The 18,529-nt window shown below is 37.7% G+C and overlaps 1 protein-coding gene and 2 long non-coding RNA genes across 4 annotated transcripts; 1 reads left to right on the forward strand and 2 right to left on the reverse strand.

Annotated features, from left to right (window-relative positions):
• Nucleotides 1–183: 183 nt before the first annotated feature.
• Nucleotides 184–1,808, reverse strand: LOC141600437 (uncharacterized). The gene is made up of 2 exons (XM_074420675.1): nucleotides 1,644–1,808; nucleotides 184–964 (listed from the first exon to the last, which is right to left on the reverse strand). Exons 1-2 carry the CDS (start codon nucleotides 1,806–1,808, stop codon nucleotides 320–322), a joined length of 810 nt encoding a protein of 269 aa, XP_074276776.1. The 3' UTR covers nucleotides 184–319.
• A 91-nt stretch (nucleotides 1,809–1,899) lies between these two features.
• Nucleotides 1,900–3,323, forward strand: LOC141600439 (uncharacterized). Of its 2 annotated transcripts, none has more exons than XR_012524318.1 (2): nucleotides 1,900–2,493; nucleotides 2,837–3,323. It is a non-coding gene; the product is annotated as an uncharacterized LOC141600439 (long non-coding RNA). The 2 variants fall into 2 exon arrangements; XR_012524317.1 differs by having other exon boundaries at nucleotides 2,130–2,493; nucleotides 2,871–3,323.
• Nucleotides 3,324–8,610: 5,287 nt separating this feature from the next.
• On the reverse strand, nucleotides 8,611–10,732 carry LOC141598520 (uncharacterized). Its single transcript, XR_012523575.1, has 2 exons — nucleotides 10,646–10,732; nucleotides 8,611–8,873 (listed from the first exon to the last, which is right to left on the reverse strand). It is a non-coding gene; the product is annotated as an uncharacterized LOC141598520 (long non-coding RNA).
• Nucleotides 10,733–18,529: the final 7,797 nt, after the last annotated feature.

Below are 18,529 nucleotides of genomic sequence, written 5' to 3' on the forward strand. Positions count from 1 at the left end.
ATAATCGTGCTCATTCATTCATTCATGCTATATATATTTCATGATTTCATCTACTTGTAGGTTTCGAATTTTTCAAATTCATTGTAAACAACCACACAAGCAACGCAGGGACGTAACACAGCATGATCGTAGTAAACCTCAGATTCTGACCTCAACAACACACAGCATGGATACTGGGAGTACTTCTCGTCAACACGACAACACCAAACTTATATAACAAATTAAAAAAGTAGAAATTACATAATGTAGAAATTTGTTTATTTGTACTAGCATTAGAACTTGATGAAGAAAGCATCAACTCGTAAGCTCAAATGCTGAATTAGTTAGTATCCCCAACTTTCCCGATCCTCAGGTAAATAGGAAACCTGACTACCTTTTCATTGTTTCCATCACTACTCCAAGCACGCTTGAATTTCTCGACCTGTTCATCCGGCAACATCTCCACTCCTTTCAGTTTAGCATCATTGTATGCTGACCACGACCTAATATATGTCAAGTAATCATCCAAGGTCATCACCTTCTCAGACACGAACTCAAACGGTCCAGTATTATCCACTCCATCAACAGGTTGAAACGGAAAGTGAATACTCGTGTAGTGATCGTCCACTGCTCCTGTTGCCTCTGCCCATCCCGGCCCAGAAAATCCCTTGTAGAACGGCCAGAACACGGCGTCCACTTCGTTGTCCACTTGGGGAGTGGTATAGCACCATGCTGCAATCACTCCATTAGGCTTCTTAAGCGCACACCTCACTAGTTCATAGAACTTGGTGAGATCAAACCAGTGCATTGCTTGGGCTACGGTTATTAGATCGATGCTTGATTGCGGCCCCACCATTTGTTCCAGATCGGAGACCGAAATGACAGGAGGAGTGGCATGATACTTGACATTGGGGAGTTTGGGTGCGGAATCTAGTTGTGTTTGGCTGATATCTGTTCCTACAACGTTCTCATATAACTCTGCTAGCTGAAACATAATGAGCGGGTTTGTAAATTAAGTGTACAAGCATCGATCCTATACATGGAAATATTAATTTCCATGGAAATATCAGATTTTCAAAACTTGGGTAAGACGATCTTCCACTTTTGAGGGCGAGACTTTAAGCTACTGCCTCGGTCCTATACATAGAAATATTAATCTTACAACACAAATACATAAATTTGGCAAATCAAAGGACATGATGTGACCAGGGAAAATGTTGTAACAGAAGAAAGAAAGAACAAATAAAAACAATAAAGACAAAACGCACAGATTTACGTGGTTTACTAACGGTGTGTTAGCTACGTCCACCGGGAAGGTATGTGAGGAGTTTTCAGATTACAGATTCAGACGGTATGACTGCTAGGTAGAGGCTTCGAGAGTTTATATAATACTTTTCAGATTACAGATTCAGACGGTATGACTGCTAGGTAGAGGCTTCGAGAGTTTATATAATACTCTCTTAGACCTAATACAGAATGACCTAACCCCGCATAGTCGTTCGACAGAAAAGATGGTGGGAGAGGACTGCACAAAATCTATTATGATCTGAATTTCCTATTGATTTAACAAACAAAACAAAAGGTAGAAATAAATGAAAATAAGAAAAGATGAATAGAATTTAGAGGATGAAAAAGAAAAGGAGAAGTGGGTGGGGGTTACATACATGAGGAATAGCTTGACCAGTGCCAGTGCCAACATCCCAAGCAAAATGATGATCAGGTGTTTTGGATGCTATGAATTTGAAGAGTTGAATTGGGTATGATGGTCTCCCACTCGAGTATTTCTTTGCATCATAACTTGGTTTTGGCAATTGCCCTTTTCCTGCCATTTTCCTGTCACTCACTCAATGTGATTAGAATCATTTCAAGTTTAATAAACAAGAAGGGTTGGATAGTCAACTACCACAGCAGCCTTACAAGAATGAAATGACCAAGGTTAGGCTTGTTAATAATCTGACTACAGGTGAACAAACGGCTCAAGCCTCTATCGACTCGAACCAGTCCGGTCCGCTTTTTTAAAGGGCTTGAGCCTTTTATTTTGGCCAAAAAAAACCCAACGTATTTTTGGGTCGGGTTTGAGTCAAGCGTTTGGTCAAAATTTTGGCTCAGCCCCACCCATATTCACCTTAGGCACTATTGGGTCACAATTCACAAACAAGCTTGTTAGTTGGCAAAAGTAATTACCATTTCCCACAAGCAAAGCAAAGCCAACTAAAACCCCCAACATCAAGTCATCAAAACTATTCCAATCCAATAAAATACTCCGTAGATAACAAATTCAACATATTATTTATACACCCAAATTCATTCAATTAAATTAAATGTGATGTTATTGAATGTTAGTTAAATGTGTGGATGGCGATGGTGTGGAGCATTAACATGTGGATATCAAAGATGGTATGGATGGCGTTAGTGGGTTGGGTTACATCTTGCTTGATCGTCGCTGATGACATCGCTCGCTCTATTCGCTCCGGCGATATCGGCGCTTTTCACATTGGTTGATCTTCCTTCTTCGTTAGTCTCTCTCTCTCTCTTTCTCTTTATTGTTGACTTCAGGATTGTTTCTCTCTATTGTCTTCTGTTACTTTGTTTCCTCAATTTACTTTCATCTTAAATTTGATGAGATCAGACAAAACTGATCCGGCCTTAGCAGAATATCCCCAAAATAATCTGAAATCCAAATTGACCTGATCTGACTTGAATTTTGGCGGTCTATAACTGACCCTTACGGCCTTACCTATAAGTGACTCATAAAAGTATAAAACATACATACTTGCACTACTAATGACCCATCTGAATGAGAAGGCCAAGATAGCCAAAATGACATGTATCATTCATACCCCTGTTTGTTTGTCAGGTCTACTGCTGATTCTGATCCTGATCCTTTCCAGAGTATTCTATAGTCAAGTGCAAAGCAGCAGATGTTCTGGTCTAGCTTCATTCACATGGTTCTGGTGACAACATATTTCATACTCATACAGTCCTACAGCCTACAACTTACCAACAATGATTTGCGAGGGAAACTGTCTCAAGCCTCACAGCTGTCGGATAGCATGGATACTGGGGTACTTCTCGTCAATACCAAAAAGTAGCAGGGCAGCAACTGGTATAACTTAATACATTTACTTGTAGGTTGAAATATTCAAGGCGATTAAGTGACACTTTATGTACTCAAATCATCTAATCTAATGAACCTACAAGTTCAGTAGGTCATGTTCATACTATAAATAAAGTGTACAAGCATAAATACTTGTAAATACCACAACTGCAAAATGATGTTCAGGTGTTTTGGATGCGATCAAGTTGAAGAGTTTAGGTGGGTATGATGGTCTCCCACTCGATCACTTCTTTGCATCGTAACTTGGCTTCGGCAATTCCCCCTTTCCTCCCATTTTTCTGTCACACACTCAATCACTTTCTCTATATTTAGAACCCAAATTTACTATGCGTAGAACTGAGTTTAGGAAAGTAAGTAATGCAATTGTGTGTGACTAACTAATTACAGTTGGTCTTGCTTTTGCTTGTGACGGGCACTACCCATTAATTTAGGGTCAAAACTCAATCCGACTTGCTCGACCCGATAAATCAAAGATAATTTATGTTAAGTTTGAATGTAAAATGAATAAGGCATACATATTAGCAATTCGACTTGCTCGACTCGGTGTATCAAAGATAAATTTATGTTAAATTTGAATGTAAAATGTATATGACATACATATTAGCAAAATATTAATATTAATATATTTTATTTAAAATAGTAACTAAATTAAAAATATTAATTGAAGTACAAAACAATTTAAAATCAATTTAAGACCTTTTTTTTAATATAAGCAATGTGAAGAATGAATAAGATTAACATATTAAGATCAAACTAGCTTTGATGCCCGGCTACGCCCGGGCTACCTTTATTTACCATTTATATTTTATTTCTACGAAATATAATTCGGTAAATTTGGGTTAACACATACATTTACAATTTATATCTTGAAATTATCATGGGATGTAAAATTAATCAACAAATTATGAAGACACGTTTACCACTCCCGCTGTTAATATTATTACTTTCACTACATTCCATGTTAATACTATTATGTTCGCTACTTCTTCGGTTACTGTTGTTTCTTTAACTACTCCTGCTATTTTTACGGTTAACCCGTTAGTTTTGTCAAACGCATATATTTAAAATTAATATTTTCCTAAAATCGAATTGTTAGTTAATTTTTCATACTCTCACCCTTGTTTCTATTGTTACTTTCATTACATGTGTTGTGACGACTATTACTTTCACTTCTCACGTCGTCATTATTTTTTCTTTCACTACTCCCGCATTTATTATTGTTAATTTCACTATTCCCGTTATTGCTAGTATGACTTTCACTACTCCCACTGCTATTATTGTTGCTTTTACTACTCACGTGGCTGATTACTATAATATTAGTTGATTATCTAGTTGTATTAGAGTTATATATTTAAATAAATCTAAAATATTAGATTAAAATATTATTTAAGAGCAATTATTATTATTATTATTTACTAATTAAATTACAAATCTAAAGAATTATGGAATATTATATTTTTTGGAAATCTAAATTGATTTATTTACCTTTTAATAGTTTTCAAAATATAAAATACTTATATTATAATTGTGTATGTTAAATAATTAACATCTTTATATTAATTAATATCATAAGTGAGACCAGTTTATTTTAAGGAAACTCACCATATTCTGGTATTCTCTAAATTTATACTTCAACCAAAACTATATAATATTTACATTAAAGTCCCTTGTTTAGGTCCATCACACAGCGTTATCGATTAAAAACTATATAGTATAATTAATTTGTATAAATTTATTTAATTACATAAAAGTCCTTTGGTTTATGGAATATATATAGTACTAGGTTTGATGTCCGGCTACGCCCGGACTACCTTTATTTACCATTTAATTTTATTTTCTATGTAATATGATTCGTTAAATTTGGTTAACACATACATTTCCAATTTATATCTTTGAAATTATGATGAGATGTAAAATTAATCAACAATTTATGAGACACGTTCACCACTCCCGCTGCTAATATTACATACTACTTTCACTACATCCCCGGTTAATACTATTACTTTCACTACTTCTTCGGTTACTGTTGTTTCTTTAAATATTCCTGCTATTTTTACGGTTAACCCGTTAGTTTTCTCAAACTCATATATTTAAATAAATTAATATTTTCCTAAAATCGAATTGTTAGTTAATTTTTCATAGTCTCTCCGTTGTTTCTACTGTTACTTTCATTTCATGTATTGTAACTACTATTACTTTCACTTCTCCCGCCGTCATTATTTTTTCTTTCACTACTCCCGCATTCATTATTGTTAATTTTACTACTCTCGTTCCTGCTAGTATGACTTTCACTACTCTTGTTTATATAATTGTTGCTTTTACTACTCACATGGGTAGTTAATAGCTGCTAGTATGACTTTCACTACTCTCGTTTCTATAATTGTTGCTTTTACTAATCACATGGGTAGTTACTACGGAGTATCATATTAGTTGAGTATCTCGTTGTATTAGAGTTATATATATTTAAATAAATCTGAAATATTAGATTAAAATATTATTTAAGAGGAATCATTATTATTTACGGTTTTTTCCCATGGTACCCTCGAACTTTGACAGATTACACATGGTACCCTTCATTTTAAGTTTCTACATATGGTACCCCTGTATTTACCTTTTTCCTTCCCAAAATACCCTTTATCAAACTTCCGTCATCACTCCGTTACTTATCTCACTAATAACCCTCTTTTTTTTTTTAATACACTAATTCTTCATAATATATACACTAAACTAACTTTAGCATCTAAATCCCCAACCACCCACTATCATCATCTTCATCTTAACTGCCGCCACCTGCCCCGCCCTTGTTGACCACGACGGTACCACCACGACGGCGCCACCATACCAGTCCCACCATTGCCGCCTCTCTCCTCTTCCCTCCCACCAATCCATACTCCCCACGTCCATCCTCCCTCTATGCCGCCCACCCCGCGACCCTACGCTACCCCCCACCGTCGCCCCTCCCACCATGTCGACGCCACCACACTAACGCCAAACCTAGTTGATTACAAATTCAAGATCACATTCATATTTTTCTTTTTCATTTTGTAAGTATTCAATTGTTTTATTTGAGATTTGGGGTTTTAGGGTTTGTGTTGGTTGTTGGGTTAGGGGACGACGTGGTGGGAGGGGCGGCGGTGGGTGGGGGGAGCGTGGTGTCGCGAGGTGGGCGACACATAAGGAGGAGGGACGGTGGGGACTGGGGAGTACGAATTAGTGGGAGGGAAATAGGAGAGAGGCGGCAATGGTGGGACTAGTATGGTGGCGCCGGTGTGGTGGCGTCGGCGTTGGCGTTGTGGCCAATGAGGGTGGGTGAGGTGTCGGCAGTTAAGGAGAAGATGATAGTGGGTGGTTTGAGAATTTAGATATTAGAGTTAGTTTAAGGTATAATATGAGTGATTAGTGTATTAAATAACAAAAAAGAATGGGTCATTAGTCAAGTAAGTAACGGAGTGATGACAGAATTTTATCATAGGGTATTCTGGGAAGGAAAAAGGTAAATACAGGGGTACCATATGTAGAAACTTAAAATGAGTGGTACCATGTGTAATCTGTCAAAGTTCGAGGGTACCATGGGAAATTTCCGTATTATTTATGAATTAAATTACAAATCAAAATAATTATGGAATATTATATTTTTTTGGGAAATCTAGCTTGATTTATTTACCTTTTAATAGTTACCAAATTATAACATACTTATATTATATTCGTGTATGTTAAATAATTAACATCTTCTTTGTACTATATGATACCATAAGTATGACATGTTTATTTTAAGGAAAATCACCATATTATGATGTTCTCTAAATTTATACTTTAACCAAAACTATATAATATTTACATTGAAATCCCTTGTTCAGGTCCATCACACAATGCTATGATTAAAAATTATATAGTATAATTAATTTGTATAGATTTATTTAATTACATTAAAGTCAATTGGTTTCTGGAATTAATATATAGTATTGATTGATTGATACCTATGATTTAATATTAAAAGAAAATAAATTTTAATTTACAAAAGAAAAAATTGGTGGGAACAATCCCAACTACATGTTATTTCGGGATTAATCCCACCTTTCAACAAAGATAATATGACTTCACTTTAAATCTCTCTTTAATTTCTTTAACACTAAAACTTTGGATAAACAGTTTGTCGCTAAATTATTGAGATACCACTTTTATCGTACCCATTTTACGTACTTTTTGGTACCCCTTTTATTGTTGATTGTGGCCCTGTTTGGTAATCAGCAGATTGATATTAGCAGAAGCAGATTGACCAAGCAGATTATAAATGACATATTAGATTAACAGGTTTGACTAGTATATTTCAATTAGCAGATTTAGTAGAAGTGTTTGGTAATTAGCAGATTTTGGTTAAGAGATTGTTGTATCTATGTGTAAATTGTTGACGGATTCATATTTCACAATCAACTAATGTGAATATGCTAAGTAGAGCAGCATATTGGAAAACAGTACATTGAGCTCTAATCTACTCTTTCAATATGTCATTTACCAAACACTCAAAATAGTAGATTGGTGAGTCAAACATGCTAAAAGCCTTGAATATGCTGAAAATTTCTCAATCCGCCGTTTACCAAACACGTGTAAAATGTCTCTTTCATTTGGTACATGTTTTTATAATTAGTGTACTTATTTTAGGGTGTTGATTTTCGTAGTACAAATTTTACTCAATACAGTACATATTTCCCAAATTGCCCCTCTCATTTCCCCCATGTACTACACTAAGTATACTGTTTTTAAAAAAAAAAGAGAAAAAAATCGTACAACTTCTACCCCACAACCACCCACCACCTTCCCCCGCTCCCGCCGCCGCCGCAACACCCACTCCATGTAACACCTCCATTTATCAAGGAGCCTTAACAAGACCTTCCCTAACAGATACGAGCATTACCATCTCGGTTGCCCGAGGTCAGTAATAATCAAATGTCGATAATAGAATGATTATGTATTATTACAAGTGATTTAAAACAAACAAAAGATATAAAAGATATAACCCGTGATAACTATCAACTAGATGAAGCTATCTCTGCCATGACTCGTGATAGACTCGTCCCTCCCAGCACCCAGCTATGATCCATATACCAACCTGTTAAGACTAACTGCTCACCATAGTGGATCACGACAGACACAACACATAAAGACAACACAACAAAACCACACAAGGTCAGTAACTGAGGTAACAAGTACAAAAGCAGACACACCCAAATACAGCAATACATACACACCACCTCCTCCAACCAACCACACACCTCTGACTGCCCGAAGGTCCAGTCCTGTCGGATTACCAATCGCAACCAGTAACCCACACCGCCAGTGGGGGGCCGCAGCCGTTCTGTGACACCCTTAAAAATTAGCGTTATCTAATTACTTAAATGCGTAAATTCTACAGAAAAACTGGTAGGATATGTTTGTAAATGGTTCAACTAGTCAAAAACCTGCAATTTCAAAAAAATTTCTTCCTAAACCATTCACAACCAATCCAACTCAAGAAGTCCAACATTCCCAGAAGCGGGTGCCAAGACCCTGCGAAAGCTGATGAACTACTTTACATGCCAAAGCTAAATAAGAAAGTAGAATGATACAAACCCAAAATTGAAAAGGGAGACATATGTCCCTTCAAATAATATACAAACCAAAAGATAAAAGGTTATATATATAACCAAAAGATAAAAGGTTTCTACAAAAGAAAACCAAACTAGGTCCAAGGTTCCTTGCTCACTAGCTCGTCTGTGACCCCCAACAAAGCATCAACAACCTGTCAATCGCATTTTATACAAACACGAAAGCCACAATTCAGTGGGGAGTAACTTCGAGTCCCCCCAGCCACGAATCGTCATAATTAATGTAACATGTAATAAAACATGTAAACTATATGATAATTCATCTAATTTCCAAGCATCCTAACATATGAATGCTAAATTGACTAATTTAAACAATCATGTGAAAAATTTAACAAATTGTAATCCAAACTCTATCAACCATAGCCGACTTGCATCTCACCTTCTATGATTCATAGAATCATCAAACAAGAAAGGGCAATATATCAAAGACAGGCATAAGTTCTTAGTACCGTCAATAGTCACTTTGTAACTCGAGTCTATACCACGAGGTAGGGAAGGTAATCGAACCGGTATCTTGGCTCAGCGGTTAATATTAATAAAACATGGCCAAGAGACAACACAACCCTAGCCTAAAATCTGCGCAGACCTAGACATGCGGATACACACCACCGCACCCAAGACCCACAACTTTTTTTAAAACAAAGTGAAGTGAGTACCCTAAGGACACCACCGAAGGGTTGGCTAGTACTTAAGCTGACCACTTACTATCAAAATAAGTAACTGAGGTCATGCCCCAACTTGGATAAACATCCACTAGTCAGGAACACAAAGGCTATCAAGCAGTGAACATATACTCGTCAAAGACTATAAAGACCTATCTATGATGAAGGCCGAAATACTCACCTAGGACCTAGTCCCAGCTAGTCCCAGCTTGAATACCTTAGCCCACACCACACAAGACTCACCACACAAGTCAAGTAAGACACCCACTTAACCTTAAGAGGGCAAAAAGTCCTACTTACCAACCTAAATGCTAACATTCTATCATGTGAAAGGCTATATAAATGTCTATTTACAGCATACAATCCAACAGAATCCTCAATAAGTATTCAATACTAATTTCTAATTCTAACAATAGTAACCATATTAAAGGCTTTAGGGGAATCTAGGGCCATTACTACAAAATAAGAAGCTATTTAAAATCAACTAACTAAATAAGAAGCTATTTAAATTCAACTAACTATACATGTGAAATAGAGATGTAATAAATGGCCTAAAACAAGAAAAAGGCCGATTATCTAATTCATTCAACCGAATTTTTACCCGCAACCCAGCCCCTGCGGCAGTGTACGGGTCAAATTGCGGTGACCAATCACTCAATTAATCGACATCGCATCATCAAAGGGACTAAGGCTCGATTTTAAAGACAATCAACAAAACATTACAATTATCACTATAAAATTCATTTTGAGCCTATTAATTACAATTTCATTTTGTAAACTATCCTAACATGTGATAATTGTCAATATAACATAATTTTTCTATCATTAGCATAACTTTTAGCTACTATTATGATTCCCTTCACAAGTTTAACCATGTATACTCATTCTAATTATATCCTTGATGAACCTAAAATGACGGACAAAGCATGGAAAACCGCGAAACAAGCAACGGACCGAACCGGGCCAACCGTGGGCTAGCCGTGGGCCTGCCACGGGCCTGCCGGCCTGCTGCCCGTCCCCTAACACCCTCTTTTTTTACCGTTTTTCTTCATTTTAACTCGTTTTAAGCATTATCTAATCGTTCCCATATCATTTCCATACTATTATGATAATTTAATCTAACGATTGACATGCATGCAACCATTTTAAACATGTGAAAATTACTACACAAACAAAAATCATAAAACATACAAAAACAACACAACATGTGACGATCTTTCGTCGAGTAACTCGAAATATGTGACCTTAAGCTAGAAAATGAGCAATTAGCACCTCAAAACCGAAACCCTAACAACAACTAGCCGCTATCCTCTACAATATACGAGTCCCCGAACTCATCTTCCAAATCTTCACCTAATTAAACAATAAAAACACAAAGATAAGTACCTAAAACCGAATTTCCGAAAATTGGTCTTAAAACAACTTCAAGAAAACTGAAATTAAACTATACCAAGTTGTAGATCTTGGCGAGGGGATTCCGGAAAGGTAAATTATGCGAAAAACGGACTAGTAACGAAGAAATTGTGACGATTTTTGCTTGAGTTTTTATGTAAAAATGGAGTTTTGAAGGTTTAGAAGGTGATAGAAGGGAAAAACCAGAAAAAATGAAAAGAAAGGGGGAGGGGATGCCGCGTGAGGGAGGAAGGAAAGGAGGAAAAGGAAGTGCGGGATTTTTAGTCGGGATTTTTACGAGTCGGGTTTGACTTGTTTCAATAATAATTAAATCCGTAAGTCAAATGCAAATTCCGTCAAGACCAAAGTCTTTAAACACGAGATTACAATAAAATTGAGTATTCATACGACCCATTTCCAAATTCGTTTACCCAATGTTCAAACGAATTGTCATTTTCCCCCGATACGCCCTTATTTCGAAATAAAAAGTTTTACACGGTTCAAACTATTTTTAAACATTTCGAAACTATAAAAATAAATACTTTTCTTCAAAATATAATAAAATTATATTTTTTTGAATTATTTTTACTTTAATTACTTTAAATATCAAATTTTATTTGATTAATAAATTATTTTCGAAATATATTAACGGTCCGAAATTACGGGGCGTTACAATCACTCCTCCTTTTAAAAAGTTTCGCCCTCGAAACTTAGAAGGAGAAATTATAGTTATAAGAAAATATAGGTATCTCTTCAATGAAACGGTGATACTCTTGTTGATCAGACAAGAACATCCATATTCATATCAAGATATAAAAAATATTTCTACACCAATAAATGAGAAAACCCATTATTGGGACGTCACCAACAACGAGATTCAACATTCACTAATGTTAAAACCATTGAAAATCATACAAGCATTTTCAAACTTTTAGTTTAAAATTCTATAGTAAGAATACTATCTTTACTAATTATGATTATACAAGGTTTAGTAACTCGGAAAAATAGTAAGAAAAGGAATACCTTACAAGAATAATTCAGGATATTTAGCTAACATAGAAGCTTCAGTCTCCCAAGTCTCTTCTTCGACATTTCCACAACGCCAAAGAATACGGACTAGAGGCACAACTTTGCTCCTAAGTTGCTTATTGGCTTTTTCAAGAATCCGAATTGGCCTTTCTTCAACCACCAAGTTAGGCTCCAATTCAAGAATTTCTTCTTGGATGATATGGCTAGGGTCACTAATATACTTCCTCAATTGAGAAACATGGAAGACATTGTGAACCTTGCTCAGATTTGGGGGCAATTCTAAACGGTAAGCAACTGGACCAATCTTTTCAATCACCTGAAAAGGTCCAATATATTTAGGGCTTAGCTTCCCTTTAACGCCAAACCGTTTCACCCCTTTCATAGGTGACACTTTAAGGAATACTTGATCATCAACCTCAAAGGAAAGTGGTCGACGACGGACATCAGCATAAGATTTTTGACGGTCCTGAGCGGCCTTCATCCGCTCCCGAATGATCTTAACTTGTTCAATGGACTCGGTCACCAAATCAGGTCCTAACATTGGAACATTTTGGGTTTGATCCCAACATACAGGAGTACGGCATTTTCTACCATACAGAGCTTCATATGGTGCCATTTTAATGGAAGCTTGATAGCTGTTGTTATAAGAGAATTCAACCAAAGGTAAACATTTCTCCCAAGAAGTTTGGAAATCTAAAGCACAAGCACGAAGAAGATCCTCTAAAGTTTGAATTGTTCTCTCTGTTTGACCATCAGTGGCGGCATGAAAAGCAGTGCTCATTAATAGTTTACTACCCAAGGCCTCCTGTAATGCAGTCCAGAAACGAGAACAAAATCGAGGATCCCGATCTGAAACTATATCTTTAGGAACCCCATGATAGCGTACTACTTCATTTACATAGGCACCGGCTAGAACTTCTAAACTCCAGGTTTCTTTGATGGGAATAAACCGAGCACACTTAGTCAATCGGTCCACAACCACCCAAATAGCATTCTTCCCAGTGGAAGTGCTGGGTAAAGCCATCGCAAAGTCCATGGAAATAGACTCCCATTTCCAAAGAGGAACATCCAAGGGTTGAAGTAAACCCCCGGGCTTTTGATGTTCTATCTTTACTTTCTGGCAGGTGAGGCATTTACTGACATACTCCATAACTTCAATTTTCATCCTAGGCCACCAGAATTGTAATCTCAAATCTTTATACATTTTGGTACCTCCCGGATGAATGGAGTAAGGAGAAAGGTGCGCTTTATCAAGAACTCTTTTTCTCAAATCAGCTGCACTCGGAACATAGATTCTACCATGATAACGGAGATACCCATCATCATCAATCTTACAATCCTTAGCTTGCCCAAATTGAATTTTAGCTCGAATGGATATGAAAGTAGGATCATTAGGAAGGCAAGTACGGATCTCACGGTGGAAGTCAGGTTCAGCTGACATGGCATCAAGATGATGAGAGCCCCTTTTTACAAGGCTTACTCCCAATTTTTGAAGTTCTAAAGCAAGTTCAGGAGGTAAGTCCCGAAAAGAATTCAAAGAATGACAGGATTTTCTGCTAAGAGCATCAGCCACCACATTAGCTTTTTCTTCATGATAAATTAGATTGGCATCATAGTCATTCACCAATTCTAACCATCTTCTTTGTCTCATGTTCAGCTCTTTTTGGGTAAAGAGATATTTCAAGCTCTTGTGGTCGGTATAGATGTTGCAATGGACTCCAATGAGGTAGTGTCTCCAAATCTTCAAAGCATGTACTACCGCAGCTAATTCAAGATCATGAGTCGGGTATTTAACTTCATGAACTCTAAGCTGTCGAGAGGCATAAGCAATGACTTTCCCTTTTTGCATCAAGACACAACCCAAACCATGCTTAGAAGCATCACAGTAAACATCAAAGTCCACTCCTTCTTCAGGTAAGGTTAACACCGGAGCGGTAGTCAACCTCTTTTTCAATTCCTGGAAGGCATTTTCACACTCTTCAGACCACACAAACTTAGACTCTTTCTTCAACAGCTGAGTCATCGGCCTAGCAATCTTTGAAAAATCCTTCACAAATCGTCGATAGTAACCCGCCAAGCCAAGAAAACTACGGATTTCAGAAACATTGGTTGGACTTTTCCAATCAACAACAGCTTCAATTTTGGCAGGATCTACCATAACACCCTCTTTTGAAATGACGTGCCCAAGGAAGGTCACTTTAGGTAACCAGAATTCACATTTAGAGAATTTAGCATACCATTTTTCACGGCGCAAAATCTCTAAAATAACACGAAGGTGCTGGACATGTTCTTCTTCAGATTTAGAATAGATCAAGATGTCATCAATGAACACTACAACGCATTTGTCAAGGTGTTCCCTGAAAGTACGGTTCATCTGATCCATGAATACAGCTGGAGCATTGGTCAAACCGAATGGCATCACCGTAAACTCGAAATGACCATATCTCGTACTGAAGGCGGTTTTAGGAATGTCAGCTTCTCGGACTGGAATTTGATGATAGCCCGAACGAAGATCAATTTTAGAAAAAGTAGAAGCACCACGGAGCTGATCGAAAAGATCATCAATTCTAGGAAGAGGATATTTATTCTTGATAGTAACTCGGTTAAGTTCACGATAATCTATGCATAATCTCATAGATCCATCCTTCTTTCTTACAAAGAGAACAGGAGCACCCCAAGGTGAAAAGCTAGGTTGAATAAAACCTTTGGCAATCAATTCATCTAGCTGAGTCCTCAGCTCTTTCATTTCAGACGGTGCCAGCCTATAAGGAGCTTTAGCAATAGGGCCGGTACCAGGATTAAGATCAATAGCAAATTCAACTTCCCTTTCAGGAGGAATTCCCGGTATCTCATCAGGAAAAACTTCGGGAAACTCACATACTACAGGAATGTTCTCTTTAAGAGGCAAAGAGGAAGAATTTGAAGTAGTCACCATACACAAAAAGGCTTGATGACCCTTTTTCATTGCATTGACAAACTTCATAGCAGAAATTAGTTTAGTACCGGTTTGTCTTTTAACCATTTGATAAGACACACGGTGACCTGAAGGGCTTGTAAGAATTATTTTCTGATCTCGACATTCAAATCGAGCATGATAAGTATGTAACCAATCCATGCCCAAAATGACATCAAATTCTTCAAGTGGAAATTGGAAAAGATTTGCTGGAAATATAGATCCCATAATAGAAATAGGGACTTCCGGATAGATTTTAGAATAGGAAAAGACATCACCAGAGGGTAAGGATATAGACGTGCTTTCTTCTTGTGAGGATTCAAGTGATAATTTATTGGAGAGTTTTATGGAAATAAAAGATAAAGAGGCACCCGTATCAAATAATACCAAACAAGGAACATCAAAAATAGAAAATGTACCGGTAATGATATCAGGATGTGCCTCAGCTTCAGCTCGGCTCATAAGAAAGATCCGACCCTTCGGCCTCACTGGCCTCACTGGGGCGTTAGGAGCAGTAGGAGCTGTCACCTTCCTCTCCGGGCAAACATTAGCTTTGTGGCCCGGTTTGTTACAAGAAAAGCATATAATAGGATCAATGAAGCATTTACCAGGGTGTGCTGGTTTCTTGCAGTTATAGCACACTCGGTCTTTAGTACTTTTATTATCATTAACAACTGAAGATTGACCACCCCGGTTAACTTGCACATTAGAAACAAATCTCCTCTTGTTTGGGTCAGAGGGAGATGAAATGAACCTAGGTGAAGGAGTAAAGGGCCTAGAAGAGGGATATAAAGGCCTCTTGCCAAGATTAGAACTCGTTGCACGAGCTTCATTTTCAATGTCTTTTAGGGAATTTTCAGCCCACAAAGCATCGTTGTAGATTGAAACAAAGCTAGTGGAGTCTTGGCGGACCATACTTTTGATCTTAGGAGAGAGCTTTTCAAGATAGAAGAAGGCTTTTTGATTGTCATCCTTCACCAATCGAGTTGCATAATGAGCCAACTCGTTAAATTTATCGGTGAAGGCCTGAACTGGAAGGCTTCCTTGCTTCAATTCCATGAATCCCTTCAACTTCTGCTGTTTCAGCTCTGATACCAACTGTGACACCCTTAAAAAATAGCGTTATCTAATTACTTAAACGCGTAAATTCTACAGAAAAACTGGTAGGATATGTTTGTAAATGGTTCAACTAGTCAAAAACCTGCAATTTCAAAAAAATTTCTTCCTAAACCATTCACAACCAATCCAACTCAAGAAGTCCAACATTCCCAGAAGCGGGTGCCAAGACCCTGCGAAAGCTGATGAACTACTTTACATGCCAAAGCTAAATAAGAAAGTAGAATGATACAAACCCAAAATTGAAAAGGGAGACATATGTCCCTTCAAATAATATACAAACCAAAAGATAAAAGGTTATATATATAACCAAAAGATAAAAGGTTTCTACAAAAGAAAACCAAACTAGGTCCAAGGTTCCTTGCTCACTAGCTCGTCTGTGACCCCCAACAAAGCATCAACAACCTGTCAATCGCATTTTATACAAACACGAAAGCCACAATTCAGTGGGGAGTAACTTCGAGTCCCCCCAGCCACGAATCGTCATAATTAATGTAACATGTAATAAAACATGTAAACTATATGATAATTCATCTAATTTCCAAGCATCCTAACATATGAATGCTAAATTGACTAATTTAAACAATCATGTGAAAAATTTAACAAATTGTAATCCAAACTCTATCAACCATAGCCGACTTGCATCTCACCTTCTATGATTCATAGAATCATCAAACAAGAAAGGGCAATATATCAAAGACAGGCATAAGTTCTTAGTACCGTCAATAGTCACTTTGTAACTCGAGTCTATACCACAAGGTAGGGAAGGTAATCGAACCGGTATCTTGGCTCAGCGGTTAATATTAATAAAACATGGCCAAGAGACAACACAACCCTAGCCTAAAATCAATGAGACCTAGACATGCGGATACACACCACCGCACCCAAGACCCACAACTTTTTTTAAAACAAAGTGAAGTGAGTACCCTAAGGACACCACCGAAGGGTTGGCTAGTACTTAAGCTGACCACTTACTATCAAAATAAGTAACTGGGGTCATGCCCCAACTTGGATAAACATCCACTAGTCAGGAACACAAAGGCTATCAAGCAGTGAACATATACTCGTCAAAGACTATAAAGACCTATCTATGATGAAGGCCGAAATACTCACCTAGGACTAGAGCTGATCAAGTGCGGGCCGACCCATTTGGCCCAGCCCGTTCGGCCCGCTAAAATAGCGGGCTTGGACAAGAAAAATCAAAAATTAAACGGGTAACGGACAAGAAAATTAGGCCCGCTAGAATAAATGGACGGGCTTGGACTAAGCAAAATTGCCCATGGGCGGCCCGCTAGGCCCGCTATTAATAGTGACCTCATAAAAACCCTCAATTCTCGGACTTTCTTTGCTCATTTCATTTGCAATTTGTACACTCTAAACCAATTAGGTAGCGCAAATGAATACTTATACCTTACGTATAAGTGGGAGATTGTCTGTATTTACACTTGTCGTATAAAGATTCTCCGAGAATGGACATGCTAACGGGATTGTTGTATAAATATATTATTTTCAAGTATTTACACGGGAGTGTATGTAACCGCTAATAGTGCCGCACAAATACCGAGGCAAAAATGAACTTTTGATGTTTGTAGCAGAACATTGCCAAACTTGTGTTTTTTCCAAAATCTAGTAAGCTTATCTTTTGAAAATTAGTATACTTTTTTAAGGGTAAGCTTTTAAAGACAATTGTTAAGATTTAGGGGATGTAGCGATAACAAACTCGTGTTTTAATAGAAACACTAATTTTTGTATTTTATTTTAGTCAGGCCCGCGAGCCGGCTCGCTATCTTGAAGTGGGCGGGTACGGACATTGAAAAATGGCCCGCTGAGCGGGCTCGGGCTATAAAATACGGCCCGTCGGACACTTTTTTAGAGGCTAGGCCCGGCCCATGTTCGACCCAAGCCCGCTTTTGATCAGCTCTACCTAGGACCTAGTCCCAGCTAGTCCCAGCTTGAATACCTTAGCACCAAAATTGGTCTTAAAACAACTTCAAGAAAACTGAAATTAAATTATACCAAGTTTTAGATCTCGGCGAGGGGATTCCGGAAAGGTAAATTATGCGAAAAACGGACTAGTAACGAAGAAATTGTGACGATTTTTGCTTGAGTTTTTATGTAAAAATGGAGTTTTGAAGGTTTAGAAGGTGATAGAAGGGAAAAACCAGAAAAAATGAAAAGAAAGGGGGAGGGGATGCCGCGTGAGGGAGGAAGGAAAGGAGGAAAAGGAAGTGCGGGATTTTTAGTCGGGATTTTTACGAGTCGGGTTTGACTTGTTTCAATAATAATTAAATCCGTAAGCCCCACTCATCTCATCCGAGCGATAACCCATGTTCCTTAATGTGCACATCCCTTCTGTGGCGGGTTCCACAGAAGACGAATCAAGGGCGTAAAGCCACTCCCGCAAGTGACTCCACTCAGCCGAGGACGCACCTAGAGAACCACAGACAATCAATCACAACCAGCTGTACAATCAATCATCACCAACTATCAAATCCAACACGATACTGATCAATCAACCACAACCAACCAATAACAAAGGCGCTAAACCAACTATACAACAACAATAGACACTCTAGACAATCAACAGTACTGAGTAGGCGAACCTAGCTACTTTTAGCAACCGCAGCGATTCCGCGAC

Source organism: Silene latifolia, chromosome 9, assembly GCF_048544455.1.
Source record: "Silene latifolia isolate original U9 population chromosome 9, ASM4854445v1, whole genome shotgun sequence".
Taxonomy (NCBI): Eukaryota; Viridiplantae; Streptophyta; class Magnoliopsida; order Caryophyllales; family Caryophyllaceae; genus Silene; species Silene latifolia.